We start from the raw sequence: 27869 nt of genomic DNA, 5'->3' as shown, positions 1-27869 counted from the left end.
CTTTACGCCTCTCTCTGGAGACTATGTGGCTTTCCACTCTTCTTTAAAATGGTCACCCTTTGGAAGGGCCCACCGTGTTGCAGGGCTTCCCGGTGCCTGCTCCGAGGCGGGCAAGTTATCTCCCTGCTGTGCCTATGTCTTCCTTGGCCCCCTGGGAGACCCTCACCAGGCTTTCATTTCCCATCCAGACACGGTGGAGGGTGCTCGGAGTTTGGTGAGGCAGAGGGAGGGAGGCTAGAACGTTCCTAACTAGCCTACTCCCTTTGTCTACTACTGTGTCAGATACTCATCCCCATCGCCGTGAGCCGTAGCGTGCCTGGGAGACTCTCTATCGCCAGCCCACAGAACGGGAGGGTCTGGCATCCAGTATCCAATCTGACTGGGGCCCTGGTGACTCCTCTGCTCCAGCCAAAGGAGAGCTAGGTGATGAAGAGGGGAAAGGCTACCTAGGAGAGGACTCCGAAAACGTCCGCCAAAGTGCATGCCCCTCAGGAGGATCTTGATCCGGGGATCCTGCCGCCCTCCGCCAGGATGTCGACCCGCATCTCAAGCCTTCGCGGCTCCCTAATTCCCCCACGCTCCCGCCTTCCCCAGGCAGCACAGAGGAGCCCATTGTCCTAACCCAGAAGCTTGAGACCCGAGGAGATGGGAGGGAAAGGAGGAGGGCGGGCAAGCCCCTGGGGGGTTGGGGGGAATCCCTTGATTTCCTGGCCCTCCGCTCTACCCTAGGCAGGCAGAAGGGCCTGAGGGTCTCTTCTGAAACCCAGGTCCTAACAAAGTCTGGAAACTGAGGGGAGAAGAGGATCCCAGGCGAGTTAGAGACAGGAGGCTTCCAGCAGCCGGAAGACCCCAGTCCTAGGCAGGGGACCCCAAGGGAATTCACGCCAGCCCCAGCCTTTGCAGCGTCCCTAGCGGAGGCTGAACCGATGCCGCGGGTCGACGAGGCGGCGGCGAGAAAAGAGGGGCATTCTCGGTGGGGCGGGCCTCCGAGGGTCAGAGTCTGGGCTACCCACTGGAGCGCGGGGCGGAGAAAGAAGAGGGTGAACCAGACGGATTGGCTGAGGACGTCGAGGGAGCAGTGGAGAGGCTCGGCGCGGGAGCCGGAGTCCCGGCAAGGGGTCCCGCGCGGAGGCGGGGGCAGGCACTGAAGGGCGGGGCGGGGAGGGGCGGCCGTCTCGGCCCTCCCTGGCGGGGCCCCGCGGCCTGGGAGCCGGAGCGGGCCGAGCCGCTACCGAGGCCGGAGCTGTCCCTTAGCCAGACCCGGCGAGACACGAGCGGCGGGAGGGAGGAGGTGGCGCGCCCGGCCCCGCCCGCCCGCCCGCCCGAGCGTCGGACGCGGCCCGGCGCCGAGCCATGGTGAGTCCGGCGTCGCAGCCCCTGAGGCCCCTCGGCCTCCGCGCAGCCCGCTCCGCGTCCCCAGTCCCCAGCCCCGTGCCTCTTGAGCCTTGGACTGTTCAGCGCTCCTGGGACTCTTCTCCCTCCCATCCCCCATTCTTCGATCTGTCTGTCCCACTATCTGGCTCTGTCCCCACCGGGTATTGCCCTCACCCTTTCTTTCTTCCCCCTTTTCTCCGCCTCCTCCCCCATTCTCCCTTTGGTCCCTAATCCGCACACCTCCCCTTCGTCCCCCGCCCTCCTCTGTCCTGACCTGTGCGCCTTCCTTTGCTGGATCTTCCCTCCCCCTCCCGGTCCCAGTTTCTTACCCGCGGAAGACCCCTTCGGGTTGGTCCAATAGTGGTTCTGGAAGGGGCTTGGCCTGGGGTCGTGAGAACTGACCCGACTGGAACCACCATTTTCCATCCCAGTCCCAACCCGGTGAGGCAGGCCCACCCATCCGGCCCTGGGGGACCGACCACAGCTGTGGCTGGGCTGAGGCCAGGGGTTTGGCCAAAGAGGGAAATTCCCTCAGAGAAAAAGGGGCTGCCTCAGGATAGTGGACGAAGGGGGGAGTGTCACCGTACCAGGAGATGTGACGCTGCTAGAGCAGACCAGAGACTGGGGGGGAAGTGCCCCAGAGCTCAAGTACAGGGAACAGAAGCGCTGCCTCGGAGCACTTCTTCTGCAGAAGTGAACGAGCATGGGCAGGAGCTCCCTGCAGAGGGTAGGGGACCCTGGCTGCAGCAACTCAGGGCACAGGAAGCAGGACGATACTGTTAAGGGAAAGCCCACACCAACAGGAATGAACACTGTTCTGGGAACTTTCACTCCAGAAGTACTCTGTAAAGAACCATTCCAAGAGTGGGCACTGCGTGGGAGAGCGCCCACTGCAAGGGGGTCACGGCCAAGGGGGCGCTCACTGCAGAGTGGAGGAGGGGGAGAGGCCTTGCCAGGGGGCGCTCACTGCAGGGAGTGGAGGAGGGGAAGGAGCACTACCGGGGCCGCTCCTCTATGGAGGGAAGGGCACCCCCTGGCAGGGAAGCTGGAGCAAGAAGAAAGAGGAACTGGGCCAGGGAGAGCTGACTCAGTCTCTCTGGTCTCCTCTTTGGTCCCGGCCGGCAGGAGGCCCCGTCTCTGTGCTCCGGCCCGCCGCCTCCCGCCCCAGACCCCTCCTCCCCTCCTGCCGCTGCGTTTCCTGTGGCTGAGACTCTGGCTCAGCCATGAGCTCACCGCCCCTAATGGGTTGCAGCTGCCTCGCTGCTGAAGCCCTGGCTCCCCTCCTCCCGGCCTTGGAGCTGACGGCCCACTCTGCCTCACCCCCGCCCTTCTCCACCGTCCCCCACCCACGCGCACAGCGCCCGCCGGTCCCGGCCGGGTCCCGGGAACACTGGGGGGTCTGTCTGTTCGCCCACACAACTTGGGGGCGGATCTGTGTGCTGACGCACTGAATGTACGTCTCTGGAGTGGCTGCCCTAGCTTCTCAGACGGTTGGGAACAACCGGCAACTCTGGCTGGAGGGACTCAGAGAAAAATATGCACTTTTGTCTTGGGACAAACGCAGGGCGTGAGGGGGAGGGGCTGGTAGAGAACTAGGTAAAAGTTGCATTGAGCATCCCCCTCCTCATTTACAGCAAAATCTGGCAAACGGAACTTCAAAGGCTATCTTGAAAGAAAAAACATTTGCAAGGGGATAGCCCAAGGGGTGGTTGTTTACGATGTGGGATGGAGAAAGATGTCTCATTGATTCACTTAGGGAGGCGGGTCTGGATGAAGCAAGGCTGAGTCTTTTGAGAGGGTAGCTCCAGCTTGAGGTTGGCAGAGAGAGGTCGCACTGGAATCAGAAAAGATTTCAACCCAAATGCATACCATCAAGGCCTCCTCCTCCCTTCTCCACACGTTCCTTTTGTGACTTTTTCATTTTTCAGCTGCCCCCACCCAGTTCTTTGTAACCCAATCCCATATGCTCTAGGATGGGTGATTGCTTTAGAGCCACTCTGGGAGATGGGAGAGGGGTGCTAGAAAGACTCAAGACAGTCACAGTCAGTCTTTCCATCCTCCTCCTTCCCCTCAAATGACCATCTTTAGCATATAGTTCTGGGTGGTGGTACCTCCACCTAAGATGGGGGTCTCTGGATGGTGGGTCCAGTGAGAAGGGATTTGTAGGATGGCTGTGTAGAGGAGTCTCTTTTCTCTTATGGAGGGCCTATGCAATCACCCCAATTTGCAAACACCAGGAACAGTTCTGATCAAAGGCATTCACAGCAAACTCTCCCTGGATCTCCAAAGCTAAGGTCGTGGAGCTTGGAGTGTGCAGTGTACTGCTAGGCTTGTGCATTCTAACTGGCCCAGCTCCACTCCCGTCTGGGCTTAGTCAACCAGCATTTCCTGAGTGTCCACTTTTTGCACACATTGTACAACTGGGGCCTTGGAGGACACGGCCACCCCTAGACCAGTGCAGCCCCCAAGGAGCCATGCTTGGGTGATTCCTAGGGTTCTATATCCTGGTCCTTCTCTCCCAGGAGCCTGAGCCAGTGGAGGACTGCGTACAGAGCACACTCGCTGCCCTGTACCCGCCCTTTGAGGCCACCGCCCCCACCCTGTTGGGCCAGGTGTTCCAGGTGGTGGAGAGGACTTACCGGGAGGACGCACTGAGATATACGCTGGACTTCCTGGTACCAGCCAAGCACCTGCTTGCCAAGGTCCAGCAGGAAGCCTGTGTGAGTGGCTGTGCATCCTTGTTCTACCTACCCTAAGATGTATTGCCTCCCTCTAAAGACTAGCCAGGTTGACTAATTCCTTCCCCCTACACCTAGAGACACAGCCTCCTCTAATACTGATCCCCCAGAGGCACTTAAGCCTCATTCGCTGACCTCCCACAAACTTTGACCCTCATAGGTACTGACCATTCAGATACTAAAACATATACGCATACACACTCATCTTCCCCAAATATTGACCCCTAGAAACATTGACTCCCAAACAAAGACCTGACCCTTCAGACCCAATTACAGACATTTTCTCCCCTTATATGAATCTCTCAAGACACTGACTCCCCCAGACATGACTCAACAGAGATCCTTTGCTTCTATGGATATAAAGACCTCCTAAGAGTCTTTGATTCCTCCAAGACAATGGCATCTGCTGACCATGTCTTTGTAATGATTCAGTTCTTACCCTCCCACACATGGAACTAGCTTCCTAGAGAAGCTTCCTACCACAAGAAGACTGATCCATCCCAAGCCCTTCCTCTGTGCCATGTGAATACCCTAAAATCTCCCCCCTCTGCTCCCCTTGGATTATAAACCCCAGGCATAAAGCCAGTCCTGCCTAGGGTGGGCCCATTCTAACTGACCCCTCCTGCTGATCCCTTCAGCAGAGGCTTGAGTGCAGCCTCCCACCTCTCTCCCCAGGCCCAATACAGTGGATTCCTCTTCTTCCATGAGGGCTGGCCCCTCTGCCTGCATGAGCAGGTGGTGGTGCAGCTAGCAGCCCTACCCTGGCAGCTGCTGCGCCCAGGAGACTTCTACCTACAAGTGGTACCCTCAGCAGCCCAAGCACCCCGTCTGGCACTCAAGTGTCTGGCCCCAGGGGGTGGGCGGGTACAGGAGCTTCCGGTGCCCAATGAGGCCTGCGCCTACCTATTCACACCTGAGTGGTTACAAGGCATCAACAAGGACCGGCCTGTTGGCCGCCTCAGTACCTGCCTACTGTCTGCACCCTCTGGGATTCAGCGGCTGCCCTGGGCTGAGCTCATCTGCCCACGATTTGTGCACAAAGAGGGCCTCATGGTTGGACACGGGCCAAGTACACTGCCCCCAGAACTGCCCTCTGGACCCCCTGGGCTTCCCAGCCCTCCACTCCCTGAGGAGGCACTGGGCACGCGGAGTCCTGGGGATGGGCACAATGCCCCTGCTGAAGGACCTGAGGGCGAGTATGTGGAGCTGTTGGAGGTGACACTGCCTGTGAGGGGGAGCCCCACAGATGCTGAGGGGTCCTCGGGCCTCTCCAGGACCCGGACGGTACCCACCCGCAAGGGTGCTGGAGGGAAGGGGCGGCACCGGAGACACCGGGCCTGGATGCACCACAAGGGCCTTGGGCCTCGAGACCAGGATGGGACGCGCCCACCCGGTGAGGGGAGCAGCACCAGAGCTTCCCCTGGGTCTCCCCCAGGAGCTGAGGCTCTCCCTGAGGCAGTTTTGGAGGTATCTGAGCCCCCAACAGAGGCTCCCAAGGAAGCCTCTGAATCTTGCCCCCTGAGGCCAGGGGAGGTCGGAGGAGGAGCAGGACAGGGGGCTGAAGGGCCACCTGGTACCCCTCGGAGAACAGGCAAAGGAAACAAGAGAAAGAAGAGAGCTGCAGGAAGAGGGGCTCTTAGCCGAGGAGGGGACAGTGCCCCACTGAGCCCTGGAGACAAGGAAGGGATCAGCCACCAGGAAGCCCTTGTCAATCTGCCCTCACCAAATGAACATGAGCTTCCAGAATGCAGCCTGGTTAACGAGGAACATGAAGGCTCTGGGAAGCCAGAATCTGAACCACAGGAGGAGCTCAAACCAGCAGATGAGAAAGAGCCTCAGTCCCCAGAAGCCTGTGGGCCTACAGAAGAGGGGGCCAGCGAGAAAGAGCAGGAGGGATGTATAGCAGGTGAGATGACACCAAGGCCCATGGGGCAAGGGCCAGGGCAGGCTGACCTGGGGGAGGGGGCTGGAGGAGGAGCAGGAGTTAGGATGAGAGCAGAAGAGCCAGCCCCATGCTCACTTTGGGTCCATAGCTCTGCTTGTGTCTGTGCAGGACACACAGGCCCAGAGGGGCTCCTATCTGACCCACCAACACCACCCCTAGAGACTGCTCAGGAAGGAAGAGGGGACAGCATCCCAGAAGAGGCCCCTCCAGCCTTCATCTCTGATGACCCTGATGTAGCTTGGGACCTGATGGCATCTGGATTCCTCATCTTGACTGGTCAGTGGGCATGAGTGGGCAAAGGGAAAGGGCATCAGGGTTGGGGTGGGCTTGGGGAGGGAGGCAGGGTGGAAGGGAGGTAGCCAAGGACTGCTCCCAGCCAGGACAGCCTGGCCATTTTGTGTCTTCAGGAGGGGTGGACCAGAGTGGGCGAGCTCTGCTGACCATTACCCCACCGTGCGCTCCTGAGGAGCCCGCACCCTCCCGAGACATGCTGAGCACTGCTCTTCATTACCTCCACTCACTGCTCAGGTAACTGAGGCCCAGCGCTAGCTCCCTGGACACTAACCTCCCAAGTCGTAAGGACCCTGACTTTCTGACCTCTAAGATACCTACTTCTTCAACCTTCAGATTTTCAAGTCATTGACCTCTGACCTTACTGCCTCCTGACCTCCAGGATAATGTCTTCATTGATCCTCAAAATCAACATGTTGACTTTCAATATCCCATGACGCTACCTAGATTATCAGGACATTGGTTCACTCATTCAACAAATATTTACTGAGCACCAAGTACCTATTTTAGGTACCATACTACAGGATGACATTGAATTTATACCATCCAGAACATAGAATTCTTAACTTTCCTGACCTAGATCCCTTGACTTGAGGGATATAGGACCATTTAAATACAGACACCCAATTGCCAGGTCACTGCCTCTTGAACACACATCCCAGACTTTGGCCTTTGCCCATTGCTCCCCAAATGTACCAGAACTAACTTCTCCTGAAGACCATTAACACTAAAACCAGACCCTGTATCTCTGTGCTGTCCTATCAGATATCTCCTTAACACACAGACACACACACTGCAGCCTCCTTGGCTCTTCCTGCCCCCACAGGCCTGATCTACAGATATTGGGGCTGTCTGTCCTGCTGGACCTTCGCAAGTCACCCTCACTGCCTCCAGCACTCATTCCTGTTCTGAGTCAACTTCAGGTAACCTTACCCCTTGAGATAGGCAGTTTCCCTAGATCCTAACTCTTCCTTACTGGCCATTCCAGGCCCACAGTTTAGGATTGTTCTTCTCTGCCCTCAGGACTCAGAAGACCCTCCCCTCATTCAGAGGCTGTTGATTCTCACTCATCATGACCTTCCAACTGAACTGTATGGATTTCAGGTTTGAGCTCTTCACTCCCACCTAGTGCCCCATCAGTAGTGGAGACAGGAGAAGAGGCTGGCTCCAGGCTGGTCTCTGAATCACTGGGTGCCCAGGCACAAACACCTTGCCTTCGCATGTCTACAGGGTGCTGAGTTGCTGTCAGAGAATGATCTGAAAAGAGTGGCCAAGCCAGAGGAGCTGCAGTGGGACTTAGGAGGTCACAGGGACCCCTCTCCCAGCCACTGGGTAGAGATACACCAGGTAAGCTTCCTCTCTACCACCAAGGACACTAGGAGCAGGAATGACCCAGCTGAGGATATTCTAGGAGAGAGGGAAGATCCAAGACACACCATGGGGTTGCAAAAAAGTGGTTTCCATTCCATTCAATTCAACAAGTATTTATGGCTCACAGATCATGAGCAAAGTATTGCGCATTGTGCCATGGGCTACTGGGGAGATGGGAGGAATGTGTTAAATAAATTCTTAATATGACAGTAAGTATACGATTTTTGGTGGAAGATAAGTCATTAAACTAGAGAAGAGTACAAGATAGTGTCATTGGGTTTCTGGAAAGTGCTGAGAACAGCACTGAGGCTGGTTCTTGTTCCATTTCACCTTGGACAAGTTATTTTACCTCACTTCCAGAGATGGTGCCCTTTCTGTACCTTCTCCTTGCACCAACATCCAGGCCTCAGGATCCTCATCAGCAAAGTGCAGCAATTGTGCCATGATCTCTAAAGGTGCTTTCAGCACTTATCTTCCATGATTCTATGAACCTAAGTGCTGTGCATATTCAAGAAGAGAGGAATAAACATGATCTGAGCTGAGTATGAAAGGGGTCTTTATCGTGGTCTCTAAACTTCCCCTTTAGTATCAAAGGGGAAGTAGATTTGAATAGGCAGAGAGAGGGTTGACAGGGTAAAGTCCCAGCGCAAAGGGAAAGGAGGCTCACAGTTACCAAGCTGTACAATGTGCCAGGCCCATGCTAGGTGCTGAGCTGGCATCATCTCTTTAAAACTCACAAAATCTTGTCTTATCCTGACTTTACAGTTGAGGAAACAGAGGTTCAGGAAGGTTTCTGTACCTGCCCTATGTCATACAATTAGTAAGCAACAAAGTCAGGAACTGAACTCAACATTGCCTCCATAAAAGTCTCTGAGGGGCCTCACCCCCTCCCTTATCCTAAATTCTGACCCTCAACTCCAACCCCGCGTGTGGGTTTCAGGAAGTGGTAAGGCTCTGCCGCCTGTGCCGAGGTGTGCTGGGCTCTGTTCGGCAGGCCATCAAGGAGCTGGAAGGAGCAGTGGAGCCAGAGGGAGAGGTATGGAGTGAGATGGGACAATAGGGGATGGAGGATGGGATAGGGATGGGGCCAATGTGGGGACTCACTGGTGGAACCCCAACTGCTCCCTATCCCCAGGAGGCAGAGGGAATGCCCGAGCCCCTGCAGAAGGTGCTGGCAGATCCCCGGCTGACAGCACTGCAGAGGGACGGGGGAGCCATCCTGATGAAGCTGCGCTCCACTCACAGCAGCAAGTACGAAGGACGGGTGTGCGGGGGCAGGTGGAAGTGGGAGGTGGTGTCACAGCCTGCGGCTGCCAACAAACCTTAGCTGCCAGATCATTCTTAACTGTGCATGTATCTGAGCAACATATGCTTGTACTCTTATTGTCTTGCATCCTCACAACATCCCCGTGTGCTAGTTACCATTACAAATGAGAATGTGGAGGGTCAGAAATGTTAAATGTCTTGGCTGAGGTCAGTCAGTAAGGAGTTAGGATTCAAATCTAGGCAGTCAGAGAGTCTAGCCCATCGTCTGACCCATGATGCTATGCCACCTCTCATGCTTGCATCCCTTGGAGGGATGCAAGGACAGAACTGAGAGGCTTGACAAAAGCAGTGGTTCATTCTACACCCAACTTCGCCAGGCTGGAGGACCCAGGCCCAGCTACACTATATCAGGAGGTGGACGAGGCCATTCACCAGCTCGTGCGCCTCTCCAACCTGCATGTGCAGCAGCAGGAGCAGCGGCAGCGCCTGCGCCGACTCCAGCAGGTGAGCCAGGACCCCTGAACCCTCCTTACTCACCCCGGGAGCTGGTCTCCAGCACTTACTTTCCACTGATCAGTTACAGTTGATGGTGTTCTAGCCTGGCATGGCCTAATGCCCCTCCCTCTCTCCTCACCTCCCCTGGAGGTTCGTCATGGTCAGTGTGAGAGTCAGCAAGACGATGGGAACATCTCAGCACCAGCAAAGAAAATAAGCCAGATCTCCCCCTCCCCACTGTTTATGCTTGATCAAGGATCCTTACAGATTGTGAGAGGTGCTTGGGCACCCTAGGGGATTCTGGAAAGAGCAGATTGACTCTGGAGTGTCTACCTCCTTAGCTTAAAAATAATAAATGTCAGTTGATACCCACTCTTTAGCTACACTGCCACACATGCTCCCTTACCTCCTTATGCAATGTCATCCCTCCAACTTGAGGCTGGAAAGGTCCCACCTCTCTCCACCTTGGAAGGAGAGGGCATTGGAAGCCCCTAAGAGGAACCACAGGCCCCTTTGTGAGGAAGATTCAGGAATAAGGCTGGCTTCTCTTAACCTTGATTCTTCTCTCCTGGGGTTAAGAGCCCCATAAGGATTTGTTCTCCGCCCTACATTGTAGGATAGAGGGCTTTGAAATCTGATTGTTCCTCCTTAGCCAAGCATGGTGAGGGAATACCTCATGGACCTGCATGTGTGCGTCAGGGAAGGGTCATCACAGGGTCAGTACTACAGGGGAGCCAGGACTTTCTGGTTCCTTTACCCCAATATCCAAGGGGTTGCACCTCCTACTGTTTGTTGCCTTGCCTGCTTATTAGCTGTTTTCCCCTCTGCTTAAAAACATGATTTGCAATGTAAAGTGCTCAGCCTGAGTTCTAGCTCTGCTATGTGTAAAATGTTGGACAAGTCAGGGAGCTTCTCTGAATTCACAAGTCCTCATCTGTGCAATGGGGATGATAATAATTAACTCACAAGGCAGTTAGGAAGATCAAATGAATTCAGCAATCCTCATTTGAAAGGCACTGGCTACTAGAAACGGTCTCAGACTCCTCATCTTCAGGCTATTCCACCCCAACTTTCAGCCTTCAGAGAATAAAATTACCATCCCTTTTTGGTCAAACACCTCAGAACCAGCCTGAGAGTTCCTATAGCCCCATAATAGGCAACTAGAGCTAGACATACACACACGTGCACACAGACACACACACACACACACACACACACACACACACACAGGTATGTACCTTCTGGGCTGTCACTCCAGGCCTGGTTCCTGGGACCTCTGCCTAACAGTCACCAGGGCTCAGTGAAGGCCCTCGGTGGTCTAAATGACCCTCATCCTGCCTTTGGTTCACACCAGCTTTATATATTTCACTCTCAGTCATAGCCCTGGAACCCTAACCCACCTCCCTCACTGGCAGCCTAGCTTCCCCCTCATATGGCACTTTGCTAAGGATTTCTTACCCAGTTTCTCACTTGACCGCTGCGGAAACTATTAGCACACACTGTTATCATTCCCATGCAGCAGATGAGATGCAGTAGTTTACCCAAGGATTGGGGTGGTGCCTTTTTTCTCCATGGCACCCTCCTCTCCCACCCCATCTGCCTCAGGTGTTGCAGTGGCTCTCGGGCCCAGGGGAGGAACAGCTGGCGAGCTTTGCTGTGCCTGGGGACACCCTGTCTGCCCTGCAGGAGACAGAGCTGCGATTCCGGGCTTTCAGCGCTGAGGTCCAGGTGAGAAGGGGAAGAGGGGCAGGCAGGAGAAGACATGCGGGGAGGCAGGGGAAACTACCTGGGACCAAGGGCCAGGTCTCAGCACAGCCTTCCTGCTCCAGGAGCGCCTGGCCCAGGCACAGGAGGCTCTGGCTCTGGAGGAGGATGCTGCCTCCCAGAAGGTTCTGGATATCTTTGAACAGCGGCTGGAGCAGGTTGAGAGTGGCCTCCATCGGGCCCTGCGGCTACAGCGCTTCTTCCAGCAGGTGCGTGCAGAGCCTCTTCCTTCTGTGCCCACCATTTTCATTTCTTTCCTTCCTTTCTGACTGGAGAAGTTGATCAGGTTAGAAGCAGGAACTCAAGGCCCATCTCCTTGATTTTGACTCTTAGCTTTGCCACCTCCTTGCTGAGTGACCTGGGACAAGGTATACTAAACTTGAATGTGCTTTCATAGACCTACTTCAGAGAGCTGCTGAAGGGATTACGTGAGGCAATATATAAAAGCACTTAGTACAGAGCTTGTCACTTACAAACTCTGTATAAGTATTCACTATTCTTTTACCTAGGCTACTCCATCTCCACACCAACTCTGAGTGAATAGTTAGGCAGTGACGCTGGAATACTGAGAAAACGGAGAGCGTGATGGGCATTGGAAAGCCATAGGCATGAAGACGAGAGCTGTGGTTGGGTGGCATTTGGGAGTAGCACAGGTCCTCACCCTTTCTCTCCCATCCCCAACCCCTTTGGCTTTGTAGGCACACGAGTGGGTGGATGAGGGCTTTGCTCGGCTGGCAGGAGCTGGGCCAGGTCGGGAGGCCGTGCTGGCGGCACTGGCCCTGCGGCGGGCCCCGGAGCCCAGCGCCGGCACCTTCCAGGAGATGCGGGCCCTGGCCCTGGACCTGGGCAGCCCAGCAGCCCTGCGAGAATGGGGCCGCTGCCGGGCCCGCTGCCAAGAGCTGGAGAGGAGGATTCAGCAACAGCTGGGAGAGGAGGCGAGTCCCCGGGGCCACAGACGACGACGGGCAGACAGTGCCAGCAGTGGAGGGGCCCAATGGGGCCCCCATAGTCCCGCACCCAGCCTCAGCTCCCTGCTGCTCCCCAGCAGCCCTGGGCCCCGGGCAGCCCCATCCCATTGCTCCTTGGCCCCGTGTGGAGAGGACTATGAGGAGGAGGGCCCTGAGCTGGCTCCCAAAGCAGAGGGCAGGCCCCCAAGGGCAGTGCTGATCCGAGGCCTGGAGGTCACCAGTACGGAGGTGGTAGACAGGACATGCTCACCACGGGAACACGTGCTGCTGGGCCGGGCTGGGGTGCCAGATGGACCCTGGGGAGTAGGCACCCCCCGGATGGAGCGCAAGCGAAGCATCAGGTGAGAGCTCAGCCCAGTTGGTGCTCAAGAGGCAGATCCAGCTGCTCAGCAGGAAAAGCCTATGACGTTGTTGGGGGTAGTAGCTCCCTCCCATGCCCCAGGTGACACCTCCTTTGCCACTCTTGTTGTACCTGCAGCGCCCAGCAGCGTCTGGTGTCTGAGCTGATTGCCTGTGAGCAGGAGTATGTGGCTACTTTGAGTGAACCAGTGCCACCCCCTGTGCCTGAGCTGACTCCTGAACTTCGTGGCACCTGGGCTGCTGCCCTGAGCGCCCGGGAGAGGCTTCGCAGCTTCCATAGGACACACTTTCTGCGGGAGCTTCAAGGCTGTGCAGCCCACCCCCTGCGCATTGGGGCTTGCTTCCTTCGCCACGTGAGTGATCCTCTAAAACTGTGGTCCCCAACCCCCGGGCCGAGGCCCCGTACCCGTTCATGGCCTGTTAGGAAATGGGCCTCAATCATTGCCTGAGCTCCACACCACACGCGCACCCACCACGACACCCCACCCCCCACCCTGGGAAAAACTGTCTTCCATGAAACCAGTCCCTGGTGCCAAAAAGGTTGGGGGCTGCTGCTCTAAAACTTCTTCCAAGTCCTCTCCCTTCCCATGTGCCAGCCCCATCCATCTGTCCCTGCTTCTCAGCATCCATTGCCACCTACCCGCATGTGTGGTCCGTGACTCTGGGGCCCAGCCCTGTTCTGGGGGTCCCTCTACCTCTACTCAGCCTCTGTGTCCCTGCCTAAGGACTTTACTTTCTCTGCAGGGAGCCCTTCATTCCCTAGCAGGCTGAGTGCTCCCTGGTGACCTATCCCTCCTTTGAGCTGCAGTGAAGATGGGGAGGGGGAACAGGAGAGGTCTGCCTGCTGAGACCTCACCAGGGATACCTTATCTCTCTCCTACTGGCGCAGGGAGACCAGTTCAGCCTTTACGCCCAGTATGTGAAGCACCAACACAAACTGGAGAACGGACTGGCTGTGCTCAGCCCCCCAACCAAGGTAATCTTTTCTCCAGCACCCGTGAGAAGAGAAGAGGGGCCATGAAGACCTAAAAGCCCACCCAACCTCAAAATCCCTCAGGGAAAAAAAGCTTTCCTGGACGTTCTCAGGAACATGACCTACTAATAATCTCCCAGGATCGTGCACCATACTGGGAGCCAGGTGAAGCTGAGTTCTTATCCAGTCCACCTGAGGGACCTTGGGCAAGACTCTTGATTCTCTGGGCCTCTATTTCTATATCTGGTAAATGGGGGCAATATTCACTCTATCTAACTCACAGGGAAGCTCTGAGGATAAAAAGAGCTCACATCAAAAGATGTGCGAGTGACTTCAAAAGTTAAAAGCCAGAGAGTATAAGGGATTATTATTTGGATACCTCTTCCATTTCCCTTCAAGATACAGAGGACAATTATATCTCCTGCAGGTCCCCTACCTGCTTTCCTTCCTGGGAGGTTTTTCCGCTTTACTTTGGGAGCATCTGGGCTTCATTTACATCCAAAAGCCTAAAGTACCCCCCCCCCCCAAGAGCTCAGCCCTCAGAGGCTCCAGCCCCTCCCCTCATCTGTCTCCTCCCCATCCTAGGGCTCCCTGGAGGCTGGCGCTTACCTGCCCCGAGCCCTGCAGCAGCCCCTGGAGCAGCTGGCTCGGTATGGGCGGCTCCTGGAGGAGCTCCTAAGGGAAGCTGGGCCTGAGCCGAGTTCTGAGCGCCAGGCCCTTGGGGCTGCTGTGCAGCTGCTCCGGGAACAAGAGGCCCGTGGTAGAGACCTGCTGGCCGTGGAGGCGGTTCGTGGCTGTGAGGTGAGGCCGTGGCTCCAGTCACTCTCCAACAAACTGCTTAGCCCTGTTCCCTCAGCAGCAGTGTAGGCTGGTGATAAGAGAACCAGACTCCAGGTCAGAGGGCCCCAGGCTCTAATTTCTAACCATCTGGGTGGCCTTGGTTGAGTCACTGAACTTCACTGAGCCCCAGTTTCCTCATCTGCAAATAAAGAAGCTATGTCCTGCCAACATCCCGTGTTCCGACATCTGTCTTGTGTTCTCTCCTATTCCTTCCCTAATTCTTATCTTTCCCCGTCTACCCTACACTTCCTCCTGCATCTTAACATCCAAAATATACCGTATTCTCTACCTAGTCTTTTTCCAGCCCTGAGGCTCCAGAATAGGTTAGAATCCTGTATCCTCCTATAGAATAGACCTATTTCCCCTCCAATTCTTTGCTGATTCTCTTCCTGGGTCCTCCACACTCAAGGCTTCCCCATGGGAGGCTATAAACACTGCTGAGCAATGCACCTTCCCATCTTCAGAGGCACCTAGTGCAGCTAGACCAGGTGTGCTGTGCATAGTGACCAGTGGGTGGATTCTAGGCTGAGGATTCCCTCATTTCCTGACTCTGGCTGAGAACAGTGCATTAGGCCTCTTGCCCTATAAATGTATTTTTATTCTCCATAAAATATGCACAAAGGGCCCCTGGGCCAACCACCTTTCCTTTTCCTTTTCCCAGATAGATCTGAAGGAGCAGGGACAGCTCTTACATCGGGACCCCTTCACTGTCATCTGTGGCCGAAAGAAGTGCCTTCGCCATGTCTTTCTCTTTGAGCATCTCCTCCTGTTCAGCAAGCTCAAGGGCCCTGAGGGGGGGCCAGAGACTTTCGTCTACAAGCAGGCCTTTAAGGTACAATGCCTGGAGTGGGGAGGAGGGCATGCGGTCATGCTGTTCTCGAGAATTCAGGATGTTCTGGAAATTCAACCCCAACCCACGTTCAGAATCTGCATCACTAGAATAGGCTTTGGCCTGTAATCAACCATCAAGTTAGGGTCTTAGGGAATGTTAGAAATTCCTGTCATTGGTCTCCCTCATGGGGTTTTCCTTATCAGTCATGCAGGAGATTTATAAGGCATTCTAAGCCAAAATGGAAGCGGACCTTTCCCACTAAGGACACATGTACCTTTTGAGTTAGGGGTGGTTACTGGGGCATGAGGAGAAAGGACACTATATGTAGCTTACCTTGACTGAACCAAAGAACCTAAGAAGAAGGCCCTTTAGGGAAACAGCCTTGGTATCCAGATAGATAAATGTTTATAGCAACCTATGGTCCTGGATCGGGCAGTGTGGAATGGATTCTAAGGGTTTCTAGACTTTGTCCCCCTACACTAGTTCCAGCTCTTCAGAGGTGGGGTATAGCATGGAGAAAAAGGCCTAGGTCTAGAAGAACATAGAAAATTGGCTCATGTTCTAGCTCTAATAAGCTATGATAAGCCCTTGGACAAGTTTCTTCATGTCTCTGGGCCTTATTTCCCCTTCTATAAATTATGGTTGTTATGAAGACTAAATGTAGAGCACTTTGCTCATGTTAGGTGTTGAACAAATGTTTACTGAACATCTTCCAGATGCCAGGCTAAGCATAGAGCTTGCCCATGCATAGCTTGCCCACCTAGCCAGGACTCACTCCATCTTCGCCCACTCCCCCTGTTCTTCCTCAGACTGCTGACATGGGGCTGACAGAAAACATCGGGGACAGTGGACTCTGCTTTGAGCTGTGGTTTCGGCGGCGGCGTGCACGAGAGGCATACACTCTGCAGGCAGCCTCACCAGAGATCAAACTCAAGTGGACAAGTTCCATTGCCCAGCTGCTGTGGAGACAGGCAGCCCACAACAAGGGTACTGGGCAGAGCGAAGGGAGGGTGTGCTTGCAATCAGGGTTACAGCAGGAAGTTTTCTGGAGAGCAGAGAGACTGCTTGGGAAAATAGGGTATAGGATAAAGAAGGAATGACTTATAAGAACATTCAAGATCTGGCTTGAGAGAGATGGCTGAGATACAAGTGAGCCTAACATGTACCAAAGGGAAAGAGAAAACTAGCAAATTTCAGGGAGGATAGAGCAAATGGCTGGGTGAAAGGAGAGAGAAACCGCCCACTGGACTTGGGTTTTTGAACTGGTGCCGCTCGCTTGCTCTGTAATCTGGACTCATTTATTGGTTGGTTTGGTTTTTGTTTTTGCTTTTTTGCTGGGTTTTGCTTTGGTTTCAATTCTCTGATTCTCATTCCACTCACTGAAAAATTAAATAGTAATATCTCCATCTTAGTGTGATAGGGAGGATTAAGTAAGTATATATATATATATATATATATATATACATATATATATATAGGAGGACTTTGTAAACTGTAAAGGTATGTAAAAATGTGAGTTTTGCTCTGAATGCCCAAGACACAGAGAAGTGAGTAGTGGAAGGGAAGTCAGGCAACTGGGATGCACAATGGGCAGGATGCAACATATGGAAGAGAAGAGACAGATACCTGAGGAGGGAGTCAAACCACCATCACCATCCATGTTGTGACAGTGGACAGCAAAAGTAACAAGAGACACCAGAGGAATGAGAGGGAGGGATGAAAGTTGGAAAGGAGTAGAAAGAAGAGCTAACCATGATGTGTTAGGGCTGGAGCAGAGGGCAGGAAGAAATTGGTAACAGGGTCTCTGTTCCCTAGAGCTCCGAGTACAGCAGATGGTCTCCATGGGCATTGGGAACAAACCCTTCCTGGACATCAAAGCCCTTGGGGAGCGGACTCTGAGTGCCTTGCTCACTGGAAGAGGTGAGAGCCAGGGTGCTGGGGGGTGGCCCCCAGAAGTCAAGACCTTGGCAATGAGGGTACAATGGGGAGGTATGGTGGAAAGTCAGGAAGGGTAATGAGTGGGCATCTCTTCCCAAAATCTGTGGGACTGTCTGGGCAGCCCTCTGTGAGACTGAGGGTTGTTCTAGGGAGCCATGAGGGCTTTCCCACACCAGCACCCCACCACCCCACTCCCCACTTTCTGCAGCCGCCCGCACCCGGGCCTCCGTGGCCGTGTCATCCTTTGAGCATGCCGGCCCCTCCCTTCCCGGCCTCTCGCCGGGAGCCTGCTCCCTGCCTGCCCGCGTCGAGGAGGAGGCCTGGGATCTGGACGTCAAGCAAATTTCCCTGGGTGAGGCACCTCTCAAGGGGTGGCTCCCAACAGCTGGGTCATCGTGGTGATGTTCAGGCTGCTTGCTGCTGAGCAATTCCTTTTTCTAGCCAAGTAGCCCAGTTGCCATGACAATTATGTACAGCTTCCCCATTGCTAAAAGAGCCTTCCATCTGGTTGCTAGGGTGATGCTTACAACAGCCTGTTGCTAAGAAGCACTTCCTCTGTACCTCTCTCTCTAGCTCTCCTTGGGTTTCTATGGAAACTGCCTCAGCTTCCTGTTGTACCCTCCTGGTTCACCACGGCAATCCTTATAGTTTCCTGTCGCTTCTTCCCTGGTTGCTCTAATGATGCTGCTGACAATTTCCTGCCTCTTGGTAGGGGGGTTCTCTTGGAACTGGATTGCTATGGTGACTCACAGCTTCCTGTTGCTATGGAGCTTTTTCTTCCTTGACGGAGCAGCTTGGTTGCTTAAGGTAATCTGGAGGGATTCTATACCTTGCTCTCACCCTAGCTTCCCCTTCAGCCCCAGAAACACTTGACTCTTCTGGAGATGTGTCCCCAGGACCAAGAAACAGCCCCAGCCTGCAACCCCCCCACCCTGGGAGCAGCACTCCCACCCTGGCCAGTGGAGGGATCTTAGGGCTATCCCGGCAGGTAAGTCCCTGCAATAAGGCTGGGAATGGGATGATCTCTTCATCTACTTTCTGGGAAGGCTTTTCTAATCATTCAAGCCACTGGACTGGGGGAAGGGGCAGGAGGAAACAGTGATCTTGTGCTCCCAGCTGAGGCTACAGATTGAATTTATTGTCCAGTCTAACTCTCTCCTCTCCCCCAGGATTGGCTGAGAGGCATAAAGGTCAGAGGTGAAAAGGAATTTTTAATAAGGAGCATAGTGGATGGAAAGGGGAGAATGCCAATGGCCTGATTTGGACTTGGGTTAAAATAGCAAAATGCAAGAACTTTGGGGAGGAGAGAGAGATGAATTGACAGGCTTGTGGGGTCGGGGGAAGAGAGAGAAAATATGAATATGTCCCTAAATTCACTGCAGTTTCTCTCCCCTCAGAGTCATGCCCGAGCACTGAGTGACCCCACCACGCCTCTGTGACCTGGGTGAGTCCAACACTTCTTCCCTCTTGCATGTACCTCCCTTCCTCTCCCCAGATGCTTGGGAATCAGCTTCTTCCCTCTCCCGACCCGTCTCCCTTTCCTCTCCTGCCTTTTAGAGAAGATCCAGAACTTGGCTGCAGCCCCTCCTCTCAGCATATTTTGGGCTGGGATGGCAGTGGGACATGATGGAGGACTGGGCAAGCACTGAAGTTCTTCCCTGTGCTTCCTGGACATAGAGGAGGTCTAAGGACCAAAGCATCACTCTGCTACTGCTATCTCTAGTCTCCCCAGCTTGGTGCCTTCTCCTGCAGGAACCAGAGTGGCCACATTGCTTGCCTTCATACCCTGGAGACAGGGAAATTCTCTCTCTTGCAGTCCTTCCCCTCCTCAGCCATTGTATCCAGGACAGCACTCCCATGCTGGCCCTCCCCTGCCAGCCTGTGTTCTCTTCTTCTCACCCCACCAACTCTCCCTGAGAAGACTCATCTCTGCCAGGTCAACTGGAGTTCCTGATGACTCCATTCTGGGGGTCACAGGAAAAGGAGCTATGCAAACCATTATAGGAGGATGGGGTGGGGAATTGCAGACTTTATATATGTAATTACTGTTATTATAATACTATTGTTATATTAAATGTATTTACTCACACTTTGCCTCCGAGGAGCTAGAGCAGTCCTCTAGAGAAAGGTGATCCGAATCACTTGAGCACTTCCCTTCCACCAACCCTTAATTACAGCACAGAAAATGCAACGAAGGCTGGAAGGTACCCTCCATCTCTTACTGACCCAAAGCTGACTGTATATGAGCCTGGGAGAATGTGCCTCCTCCACAGTGGCTACCAGAGGCTCAATGCACTCTTTGAAGTTCCTCCTCTCACACTTCACCCACCTCTTGAGGCTGAGCTGGTCACAAACGGAGATCTAGTGGTCCAGCAATTTTCAAAATGAGGCCCTCAGGCCACAGTACATGAGAACCCTCAGACTATCCATTAAATGCTAATTGTTGGGCCCCATCCACGGCTACTGAATCAGAAGCCTAGGAGTAAAGCCCAAGATTCTGCATTTCTTATCAAACTCTTTGGGTAATAACTAAGTGTCTGAAAGGTGACTATTTCCTGGACGTAAGAGCCCAAGGAGGGGAACAGGACATAGACAGACACAGGGCCTGTGCCTCAAGACACCTGTTTATTGGGGACACGACTCTGCGACAGGGATGACAGGAATCGTACCAAAAATAGCGACGTCTACAGGGCCCCTGATGGGGCAAGAAGGGTACAGTGCCCCCCACCCCCACCCCTTGTACAAAAATAAACTCTCACGCCTATGGACCAGCAAAGACTGGCAGAGTGGCTCCTCAACAGGGACACAACCTTCTCTGCCAGCCCTGGGACCCCGTTCTTTGACCCTCACCTCTGCCACTTCTAAGGCACTGTGACTCCCTTGGGCTGGGTGGGTACCGCCCGCCCACCTTCCTACGCCCACCGCCCCCTCCACCTCTTGTCCGCCTGGGGCTGGGATATGGGTCCCACGCTGCCCCCTGCTGGCTGCTCTACCCAACTACCTCTAGCGCTCCCCGGCTCCGGCGGGGTAAACTCACTAAGCTAATCGCCCCTAAGAGGGCTCCCTACCGTTCTTGCCCTGCCAGCCCCGCCTCTCCCGATCTCGACAGCCCAGGGCCCTCCTCCCCTTCCTGCAAGGGACTGGGAGGGGTCGATCCTGATGGTGCTCGGGTATAAGGAGGGGACGCGTCAGCCTGGGGTGGCCGGCGGCCCCGAGCCCGGCGGCTGTGGTGCACTTGAAGGTGCAAGGCCATGAGCTCGGGGGCTCCAGTGGCAAAGGGGCAGAAGAGGCAACGATGGAGGGCGCCCCCCGGCCCGGCCTCGCCTCCTGGCCCAGCCCGCAGGGACAGGTCCAGGGGTTCGGCCTCACCGCCTCGCCCGTTGCGCAGGGTCCTCCCGGGGCTGGCGGGTTTCCGACGGGACCCCGGCCCGGCACCACTGGAAGGAGGCCGGGGGCTTGCAGTGCCCTCGACCCAGGCTGCAGGCTGCGGAGCCGACTTGGCTCCGGACGGCGGGGCCGAACCCCGCTGGGAGGTGGGAGGTGGCTCTGGGGGTGGCCCAGGGCCCGCCCCGCTCCTCTGCTCCCGGTGGTGACGCTGTAGGTGATACTTGAGCGAGCCGGACTGGGTGCCCGCGTAGTCGCAGTGCGGACACTTGTAGGGGCGCTCACCTGAGGAAAGTGGGTGGCATAGGGTCACGAGGTTGTGATCACTGCACACCCCCACCCGCATTTCGCTCAATTTACAGATCTTATTCTCAGGACCAGGAAAAAAAACACTCTCTCTCCCTCCCATTTTGATTTAATAAAGGCAGGTTTCTCCAGCTGGTCTCCTCTGGCCAATCTGAAGGCTTCCAAACGACGGTCAACTACCCGGCGTTTCCCGTAGCCCTCACCTTTCTTCCTGCCCTCCAGTCCCCTCCCCATGCCAGGAGATGCCTCCCTCACCTGTGTGCACTCGCAGGTGCACTTTGAGGTGATGCGCTGAGCGGAAAGATTTTCCGCAGAAGGGACAATCCTTTCCCGTGGCCCCCCGGCCCCCTTCAGGCCGGGTCCCTCCAACCAACAGCCCATTCTCTTCTGCAATATACAAGTCAAGAAGTCAGAGGGGCCCTTCGTCCTGTCTGGGCCATGCGCTCCCACCACCCCCATAACACTGCTTCCCCTCGGGGACCAGGAAGAAACAGCGGGTTGAAGGGAACCTGAAGTATTGAATTTGTTGCGAGTTAAGAATTAGTGTTCTCAGAAGACGGCAAAGTCTCCAGAAAAAATATAATAATAATTAAAAAAATCTCGGAAGAAATAAAAGGTCCTTTCTAAAAGGAAGCTACGGGAGAGTGGTGGCGTCAGCGTCAGCCAAGGATGAGGGATACCCGGAGAGAGGAAGGGCCCTACGTACCCTGCGTGGCGGTCGATCTTGCCTGGGCCCCCGTAGCAGGCGTAGTGTGCCCTGGTCCCTCGCCCGGACGTGGGTGCAGGGAAGCCACAGGGCCCAGCGACCTGCCGCGAGCCCAGGTCTCCTCCTCCGCCTCCACCACCTCCTCTTCCTCCTCCGGCTCCTCTGTGCGGTGCCGCCGAGCCCGGGCCGGGAGAGCAGAGGGCAGTGGGCGGAAGCCTCCAAAGCTGCGGCCGGCGCCAGGCTCCGCGCCCTCACCATTGGGCCGGCCTTCGCCAGCTCGCAGGCTCAGGTAGCCCAAGAGGCTAGGGGGCTCACGGCGCTCAGCAGGAGTGGGCGCCGGGGCCAAGAGGAGGGCTGGGCCCAAAGGCTCATAGGCCAGCAGGCCCAGATCAGGAGGTTGGGGGGCCCGGGCAGGCCCGGAACCGGGCCCCGGGGCACGCAGTGGACCCAGCTTGCTGGCGTGCACCTTCATGTGGTTCTTAAGGAACCAGGGCTCCTTGAAGCAGCGGCCACACACGGGACACGCATGATCGAAGGAAGCCTTGTGCTTGCGCATGTGGCCCTTGAGAAACCAGGACTGTGTAAAGCTCTGGCCGCACACTTGGCAGCGGAACTCCGGAGGTGCGGGAGGCTCCTCGGGAGCAGCAGGAGCGGGGACCGGGGTTGCCTCACGTTCGGGCTCGGGCTCCGGCTCCGGGGCCGATCTGGGTTCAGGCTGGGGTGGAGGCTGGGGCTGGGGTGAAGCGGAGGTAGCCGCCAGGGGGCGCTCGGGAGCCCCGTGGGCCGTCAGGCTGTGGTGCAGCAGCTCCTCCTCCTGGCTGGAGCCGAAACTGCATAGGCCGCACTTCCAGGGCCTGTGCAGGATGTGCAGGTGGCGTTCCCGCTCCGCCGAGGTGCGAAACTTGCCTTTGCAGTAGGGGCAACGGAAGGAGGACGATGAAGAAGCCTGGGGCGGCGCCAGACCCTCAGTGGCAGGGGTGGTCTGCATCCCCCCTGAGCTTCGGGCTCTCCCCAGTCGGGCCTCGCGCAGTAGCGCGCGCTCCTCCAACTCCAGCAACAGGCGTGCAGCGGGGCTACGTGGACGTTCGGGCTGGTGCGTGCGCAGGTGCGAGCGCAGCAGAGCCCGCTGCGCTGCGCGGTGACCGCAGTGTGGACACTGGAAGGCCTGGGAGCCTGGATGCGCCCGCAGGTGCAAAGCCAGGATGGAGTTGAACCGGAAGCGCTTCCCGCATACAGGGCAGGGGAAACGCCTTTCGCCTGCACGACTCTCAGACCAGGTCACTGCTCCCATCCCGGGCGACCCCGCGCCCACGCCTGGCCCGTTGGAGTAGCGCTGCAGATCCAGCTCGCCGTCGAAAGCAGGTGGTGACGGCGCTAAGTGGCCGCCTGGGGCACGGGGACGTGAGCCCTGTGAAGATGCGAGTAGAACAAAGGGTGGAGAACGAAGAGCTGTGGAGGAAGCAAGAGGATCCAGGGCCAGAAGAACACGAGGGAAGGTGGACTGGGGCCTGAACCAGGAACACCGGGTGCCACTCACCTCGGGAAGTTGGGGGATGGATGGGAATTGAGACGTTGGAGCCAAGGAGATAATTTCTAATAATGGGAGGTCAAAGAAAGAGGTAGGCAGGGGAGAAGTATGCAGTTATAAGTACTTGTAAGTTGAGGCCAGAGCTTCACTCACCTCCATGGACCCCCTTCACATTCTTTGGTTCTGGGGAGTGCAGGGAAGAGGAGGAAAAGCTGCTAATGAAGGCAACAGGTGCTGAGGAGCTAAAGCAAGAGAGACAGATTTGGAGGAAAAGATGAGCCCTGATTTTCAGCAGTGGAAAGAGTCACCCTCTACCCCAGAATTTTAGCACCTTGTATTCCTAAAACCTATCCCTTCTCCCTACTTGCATCTGAGGCACAGGAGGCTGCTGTACTAAAAAACTGTACCCCTTGATTTGCTAAGTCCACGAGGCTCCCTAATACCCCACATTTCTTCCCCAGATTGGACATTTTAAATGTCTTGTACAGAACCACCACCACTACCATCCCACCCCCTGGTGATAGGGAAACCATCACAGTATATACCCCTCTCCCCATTTGGGTTGGGCTGCACAGTGTGATGAACAAATGGGGTGGGCCTGCCATGCTCCCTAGTTGCTCTCAGACCCTTAACTGACCAGCCAGCCAAACATCCTTCCAGGTTCCACTGCTTCCTTCTGCCCTTACCCTGTATTTCTGTCTTTTCCCCCCTCATTCTCCCTCCCTCCGCCTGGATTCCTGATCCATTCATTTCCATTCATTACAGAGACTCATTCATGCATGGGAGAGAAACACCTCCCAGCAGCAGTGAGTCTGAAGACAGACAGAGGGGGAGGGGCATGAAGGGGGAGAGAGCCAGAGGGAGAGGGAATGAAGAGAGAGTTGGGGGAGGAGTGGAAGTTAAGGGGCACCGCCAGCCCGGGGAAAGGGTTAAAAACTGCAAATACCGTATAGGATTCATCCCCTTGTTTCAAACCTTGGAGCCTGTGGTATGATGGGGCATCTGAGCCCCTTTGTCCAGGGCTGTTCCGAGGCAGGCTTTCCTCCTCTCTGCAGGGGAGAGGCTCCCTCACACAAGAGGAGGATTACACTGGCTCTGAGCTCAAGAGGCTGGAGTGAGGGATGGGGGGCGGGGCTGGGCCATCTGCACAGATAGGGGCTCAGCACATGCTCTGAGCAGGAAGGGGTTAAAATTCTCCAGGCTAAAATTCCCTAGGCCTGGGACGTGCAGACCTCCAGTGCTAGGGAAGGAGAAGAGCACTGAGACGAAGAGGATGGGGTGGGAGTATTGCTGATTCTAAGCTGTAGAGGAGGTCACCATTAGGACTTAGAAGCAACCCCAGAATTAAGATTCATGGAAATAGGCCTGAGAGGATGACCAGAAGTCATCCAGTCTACCTTTTTGCCTCCATGCAGAATTGTATCTGGTCAAGGCTAAATGAATGTGGGCCTAACCTATTTTTTTGCATAAGATAGAAAGAATATTTGAGATATAAAGAACTTCCTTACAATAGGCATTATGAAACTGAAATGGGTTACTGAGAAAGAAAAGGATTCAAGCATTATTTAGCTTAAGGATCTTTAATAGAAGAGAACTGGGCCAAGAGTCAGCCCTGCTTATCAGCAGAGAGAAAAGGCTCTGGAAGTCCAAGGCTTCTTCAATTTTCAGCATTTAGTGGATGTGGTAAGACTCCATGAAGCGGAAGGTACCTGTTACATGTGGAATCTGAGCTATAGTAGCATTATTAGCAGAAGGTTAATTAACAAAGTGTCCTTGTCCAAGGGTTACTAGATGACCTCCACTACCATTTAATATGTGTCTTTCTATAGCTCCAAACTAGGGCATCCAGTCTCATCCTCTGGATTCTCCAAATAAACTCCTTTCCTTGGACTAAGAGCCTAGCTGGGCTCACTGAATAGTGTCATGAAAGGTGAGTTATAATAGGTCTGAGGGGTATAAGGCTATTGTGGGCCCAGTCTGACCATTAATAGCCCTACAACCTTCAGTAAATCACTTAACCTCCCAGTTTACTCATCTGTAAAATAAGGGGGTTGGACTAATTCATACTGATAGTCCCTTCCAGCTAGAAGAAAGTTTTGTGGTTCTAAGTCACAGGACCCTTCTGGACCCCAGAGAGATGTGAAAACAAATGGTCATTCCTTCAGTACCATGGAGAGTGCAGTGGGCTACCAGAGAAGCCACTTTGGCCACCTCAGTACCATAGATAGAGCTATGAAGGGATAGAGGGGCCCCGTTTGCCATTTTAGCATCACAGATAAGGCACTGAGAAAAGCTAAAGAATTTTTTTTTTTTAATTCCTATCTGGGAGCCGTTGGAAAAAAACCCCAGTGGTACCAGAGGGATTATTTTGGCCTTTTAGATATCACTGAAAATAGACAGAGGTAATAGAAAATAGATGTAACTAGAAGAATTTTAATTAGCTATAAGGAGTGTCCTGACAGTCACAGTTTGTACATCCTGGAATGAGTTACTGAGGCATCATATTTGGGTCCATCACATTCTGTTGCTCTCCTGGGGATTCCCGGAACATCCTGGTGTACAGCCAATCTGGTATATTCAGAGGAAGCAGATGGCAGAGAGAGGGGGAGCTGGGAATACTGCATGGTCATAGCTGACTAACCTATGCGCACATACTCTGATTCTGAGAAGATTCCAGGGCTCCTAAAACTGTCTTAGGATAGCAAGCAAAATTACTTCATGGGAAGCCGGCCTCATATCCGAGGCAAGAAAAGTAGGAAGAGGGCAAAGCTCCCCTCCCAAAACAAAACAACAACAACAAAAAACCACTTTGCACATAACAAGTTACAGGATGGAAATAGAGTAATATATAAGAAGGCCCAAACTGAAGCTGAATTCCCTAGCAGGGAAAGTTTCCTCAGAAGATGGCCTAAAATCAACAAACTCACTGAGAGACTTTCCTAGGCTCAGTCAAGATCTCCTGAATCATCTCCACACCAAACCAGGTTCCAGGTGTCTGAGCCCATGATTTTTTCTCAATAGAGCAAAGCACTGACAGGGACTGGGATTCTATGAACTGACTTGGAACCTAGGTCATGCATGTATTGCCAGAGGACAATAATCACAGAGTTTTCTATAGTCGGCCCTTAAACACTGCCATGAGACTTGGCCAGACAGTAGCACTGACCTACTTTCCACCCCCACTGGGAATCGGGGGTTATCTTGCCCTTATTTAGATTCCATAGGGATGCAAGGCCCAGGATAGGGATCAGAAATCTTTTGAAAGCCAACAGGCCAATTATTCTTACATGCTAGGACAGCACTGGTGGGGAAGGGGTGTGTGTGGACCATCAAACCTTACTGAATAGAGAAGGATGGAATGGTTGGTAAAAAGACTTAGAAACGACTGGTACATAGAAGCATCTGCTAAATGGACCACAAAGATTGTCCCTCAAGCTTTGTGGTTCAAAAGTTTTTAAGGGCAAAGTGTAAGGGGCAGGGGTTCAGGACTTCTGGGGTTTGGTTGTAACTAGGCTCTGTCTCTGGTCATCTTTAATACTTGATGTTTTTCCCTCTGTTGAGAAATCTACACCTCCCAAGTCTGCTAACAATTATGATTACCACTGCACTAGATGGGGTTAAAAGGAAAGGGAGCTTCTTAGGTGGTCTAGAGTCAAGACTACCTTGATCACACATAAGTATCAGTTGTTCACTTTTATGGTCTCCTCTCCAGGCCCTCTGAATCTCACTGCTCAGATAGCTCCTTAAAATCCACCCCGTTGCACAGTTTGCCTGCCTTTTACACCTAGTTCTCGGTAAAGCCTCCGTCCTTCCATCCTCACTCTCCTGAGTCAGGAGCATGGAACCTCAGTCATGGACTCCAAACGGACAGCAGGAGGCAAGGGGAAGGTACACCTGCTCACCTGCTGCCAACCCACCACGGTGAATCTTATCCCAGAGGCATGTCCTAACATGACCCCGATTCTGAAAGTTCTGGAGGACCTGGATTGGGGGAAGGGGGGAATGTAGCCAGCCCTAACTCCCCTTAACTGAAGCTGACCCTAGAAAAGTCAGTCTTAGCACCCACACGAGCTTCAGTCCTCAGACTGGGAAGTGGGGGACGTGGGGGGTGGGCAAAAGAGCCTCTGGGAAAATCCCCCTCCCAGAAATACGTTGGCAAGTAGGGTATGACCTGTGATCCCACACGAGAGGTTTTCCCAGCAGCACCTCCGAACCCTCCCGAGAAAGATAAGCCAGAAGGATGATGGGGGTTAGGGTTGGGAGATAGGGAGGCCAGGGCTCAGCTACCCCTGGCCAGGAGAACAAAAGCTGAGTTACAGCCGCCTCCGCTGCAGCCGCGGGCCGAGCTCTTTGTGACACTTTGTTTGGGACGCAGAGAGGGAGGCACCCCCCATCCTTTCCCCTCCTCCCACCCCCCCCACGCCCCGGCTCCCGGAGAGTTTGGGTTCCTTCCCCCTCCCCCACCAGCCCTACCTGGGCCGGGGGGCGCGCATCCACTCAGGCTCGCGGCTCAGCCGCCCCGCACCCCCCAGGCCCCTCGCGCCCTGCCTCGGGCCCCTACAAAGACACTCGCCACCCCCGCCCCCACTCCACCCCCGTTGGCCCTTCCCCTTTGGTGTCCGCTCCCCCGGCTCTTCCACCTGGCCCCCCCTCTCTCGGGGCCCCCCTAGCTCTCCAGGCTTCTGAGGCCGCCACCCCCAGCCCGCCCCCCCAGGAGCTCTGGGCGAAGTTTGCTTGGGGCCGAGCCGGCGCCCCTCCCCCGCCCCCGCCCCCTGCACCTGCTCCGAGTC

At 54.9% G+C, this 27869-nt stretch overlaps 2 protein-coding genes across 2 annotated transcripts; one reads left to right on the top strand and one right to left on the bottom strand.

The window, feature by feature from the left end:
• Nucleotides 1–1346: 1346 nt before the first annotated feature.
• Nucleotides 1347–17292, top strand: ARHGEF40 (Rho guanine nucleotide exchange factor (GEF) 40). Its single transcript, XM_012649292.1, has 20 exons — nt 1347–1356; nt 3897–4094; nt 4788–6018; nt 6166–6333; nt 6465–6585; nt 7175–7271; nt 7372–7452; nt 7579–7695; nt 8660–8755; nt 8855–8970; nt 9363–9489; nt 11086–11208; nt 11310–11453; nt 11943–12553; nt 12691–12925; nt 13462–13548; nt 14131–14346; nt 15047–15217; nt 16027–16204; nt 17033–17292. Exons 1-20 carry the CDS (start codon nt 1354–1356, stop codon nt 17230–17232), a joined length of 4320 nt encoding a protein of 1439 aa, XP_012504746.1. The 5' UTR covers nt 1347–1353; the 3' UTR covers nt 17233–17292.
• A 2445-nt stretch (nt 17293–19737) lies between these two features.
• Nucleotides 19738–26305, bottom strand: ZNF219 (zinc finger protein 219). The gene is made up of 4 exons (XM_012649291.1): nt 23233–26305; nt 21552–22959; nt 21101–21232; nt 19738–20824 (listed from the first exon to the last, which is right to left on the bottom strand). Exons 1-4 carry the CDS (start codon nt 23236–23238, stop codon nt 20220–20222), a joined length of 2151 nt encoding a protein of 716 aa, XP_012504745.1. The 5' UTR covers nt 23239–26305; the 3' UTR covers nt 19738–20219.
• Between the last annotated feature and the right edge of the window lie 1564 nt (nt 26306–27869).

Source organism: Propithecus coquereli, unplaced genomic scaffold (assembly GCF_000956105.1).
Source record: "Propithecus coquereli isolate 6110/MARCELLA unplaced genomic scaffold, Pcoq_1.0 Scaffold3, whole genome shotgun sequence".
In the NCBI taxonomy this organism is placed as follows: Eukaryota; Metazoa; Chordata; class Mammalia; order Primates; family Indriidae; genus Propithecus; species Propithecus coquereli.
This window is presented reverse-complemented; position numbering and strand designations above follow the sequence as displayed.

Excerpts from the sequence above, each read along its gene's own strand:
- ARHGEF40 (XM_012649292.1), top strand. Across the intron at positions 7,272-7,371 it reads CTGTTCTGAGTCAACTTCAG|GACTCAGAAGACCCTCCCCT; the intron begins GTAACCTTACCC and ends CTCTGCCCTCAG. Across the intron at positions 7,453-7,578 it reads CTGAACTGTATGGATTTCAG|GGTGCTGAGTTGCTGTCAGA; the intron begins GTTTGAGCTCTT and ends GCATGTCTACAG.
- ZNF219 (XM_012649291.1), bottom strand. Across the intron at positions 21,233-21,551 it reads AAGATCGACCGCCACGCAGG|AAGAGAATGGGCTGTTGGTT; the intron begins GTACGTAGGGCC and ends TGTATATTGCAG. Across the intron at positions 20,825-21,100 it reads GCACCTGCGAGTGCACACAG|GTGAGCGCCCCTACAAGTGT; the intron begins GTGAGGGAGGCA and ends CACTTTCCTCAG.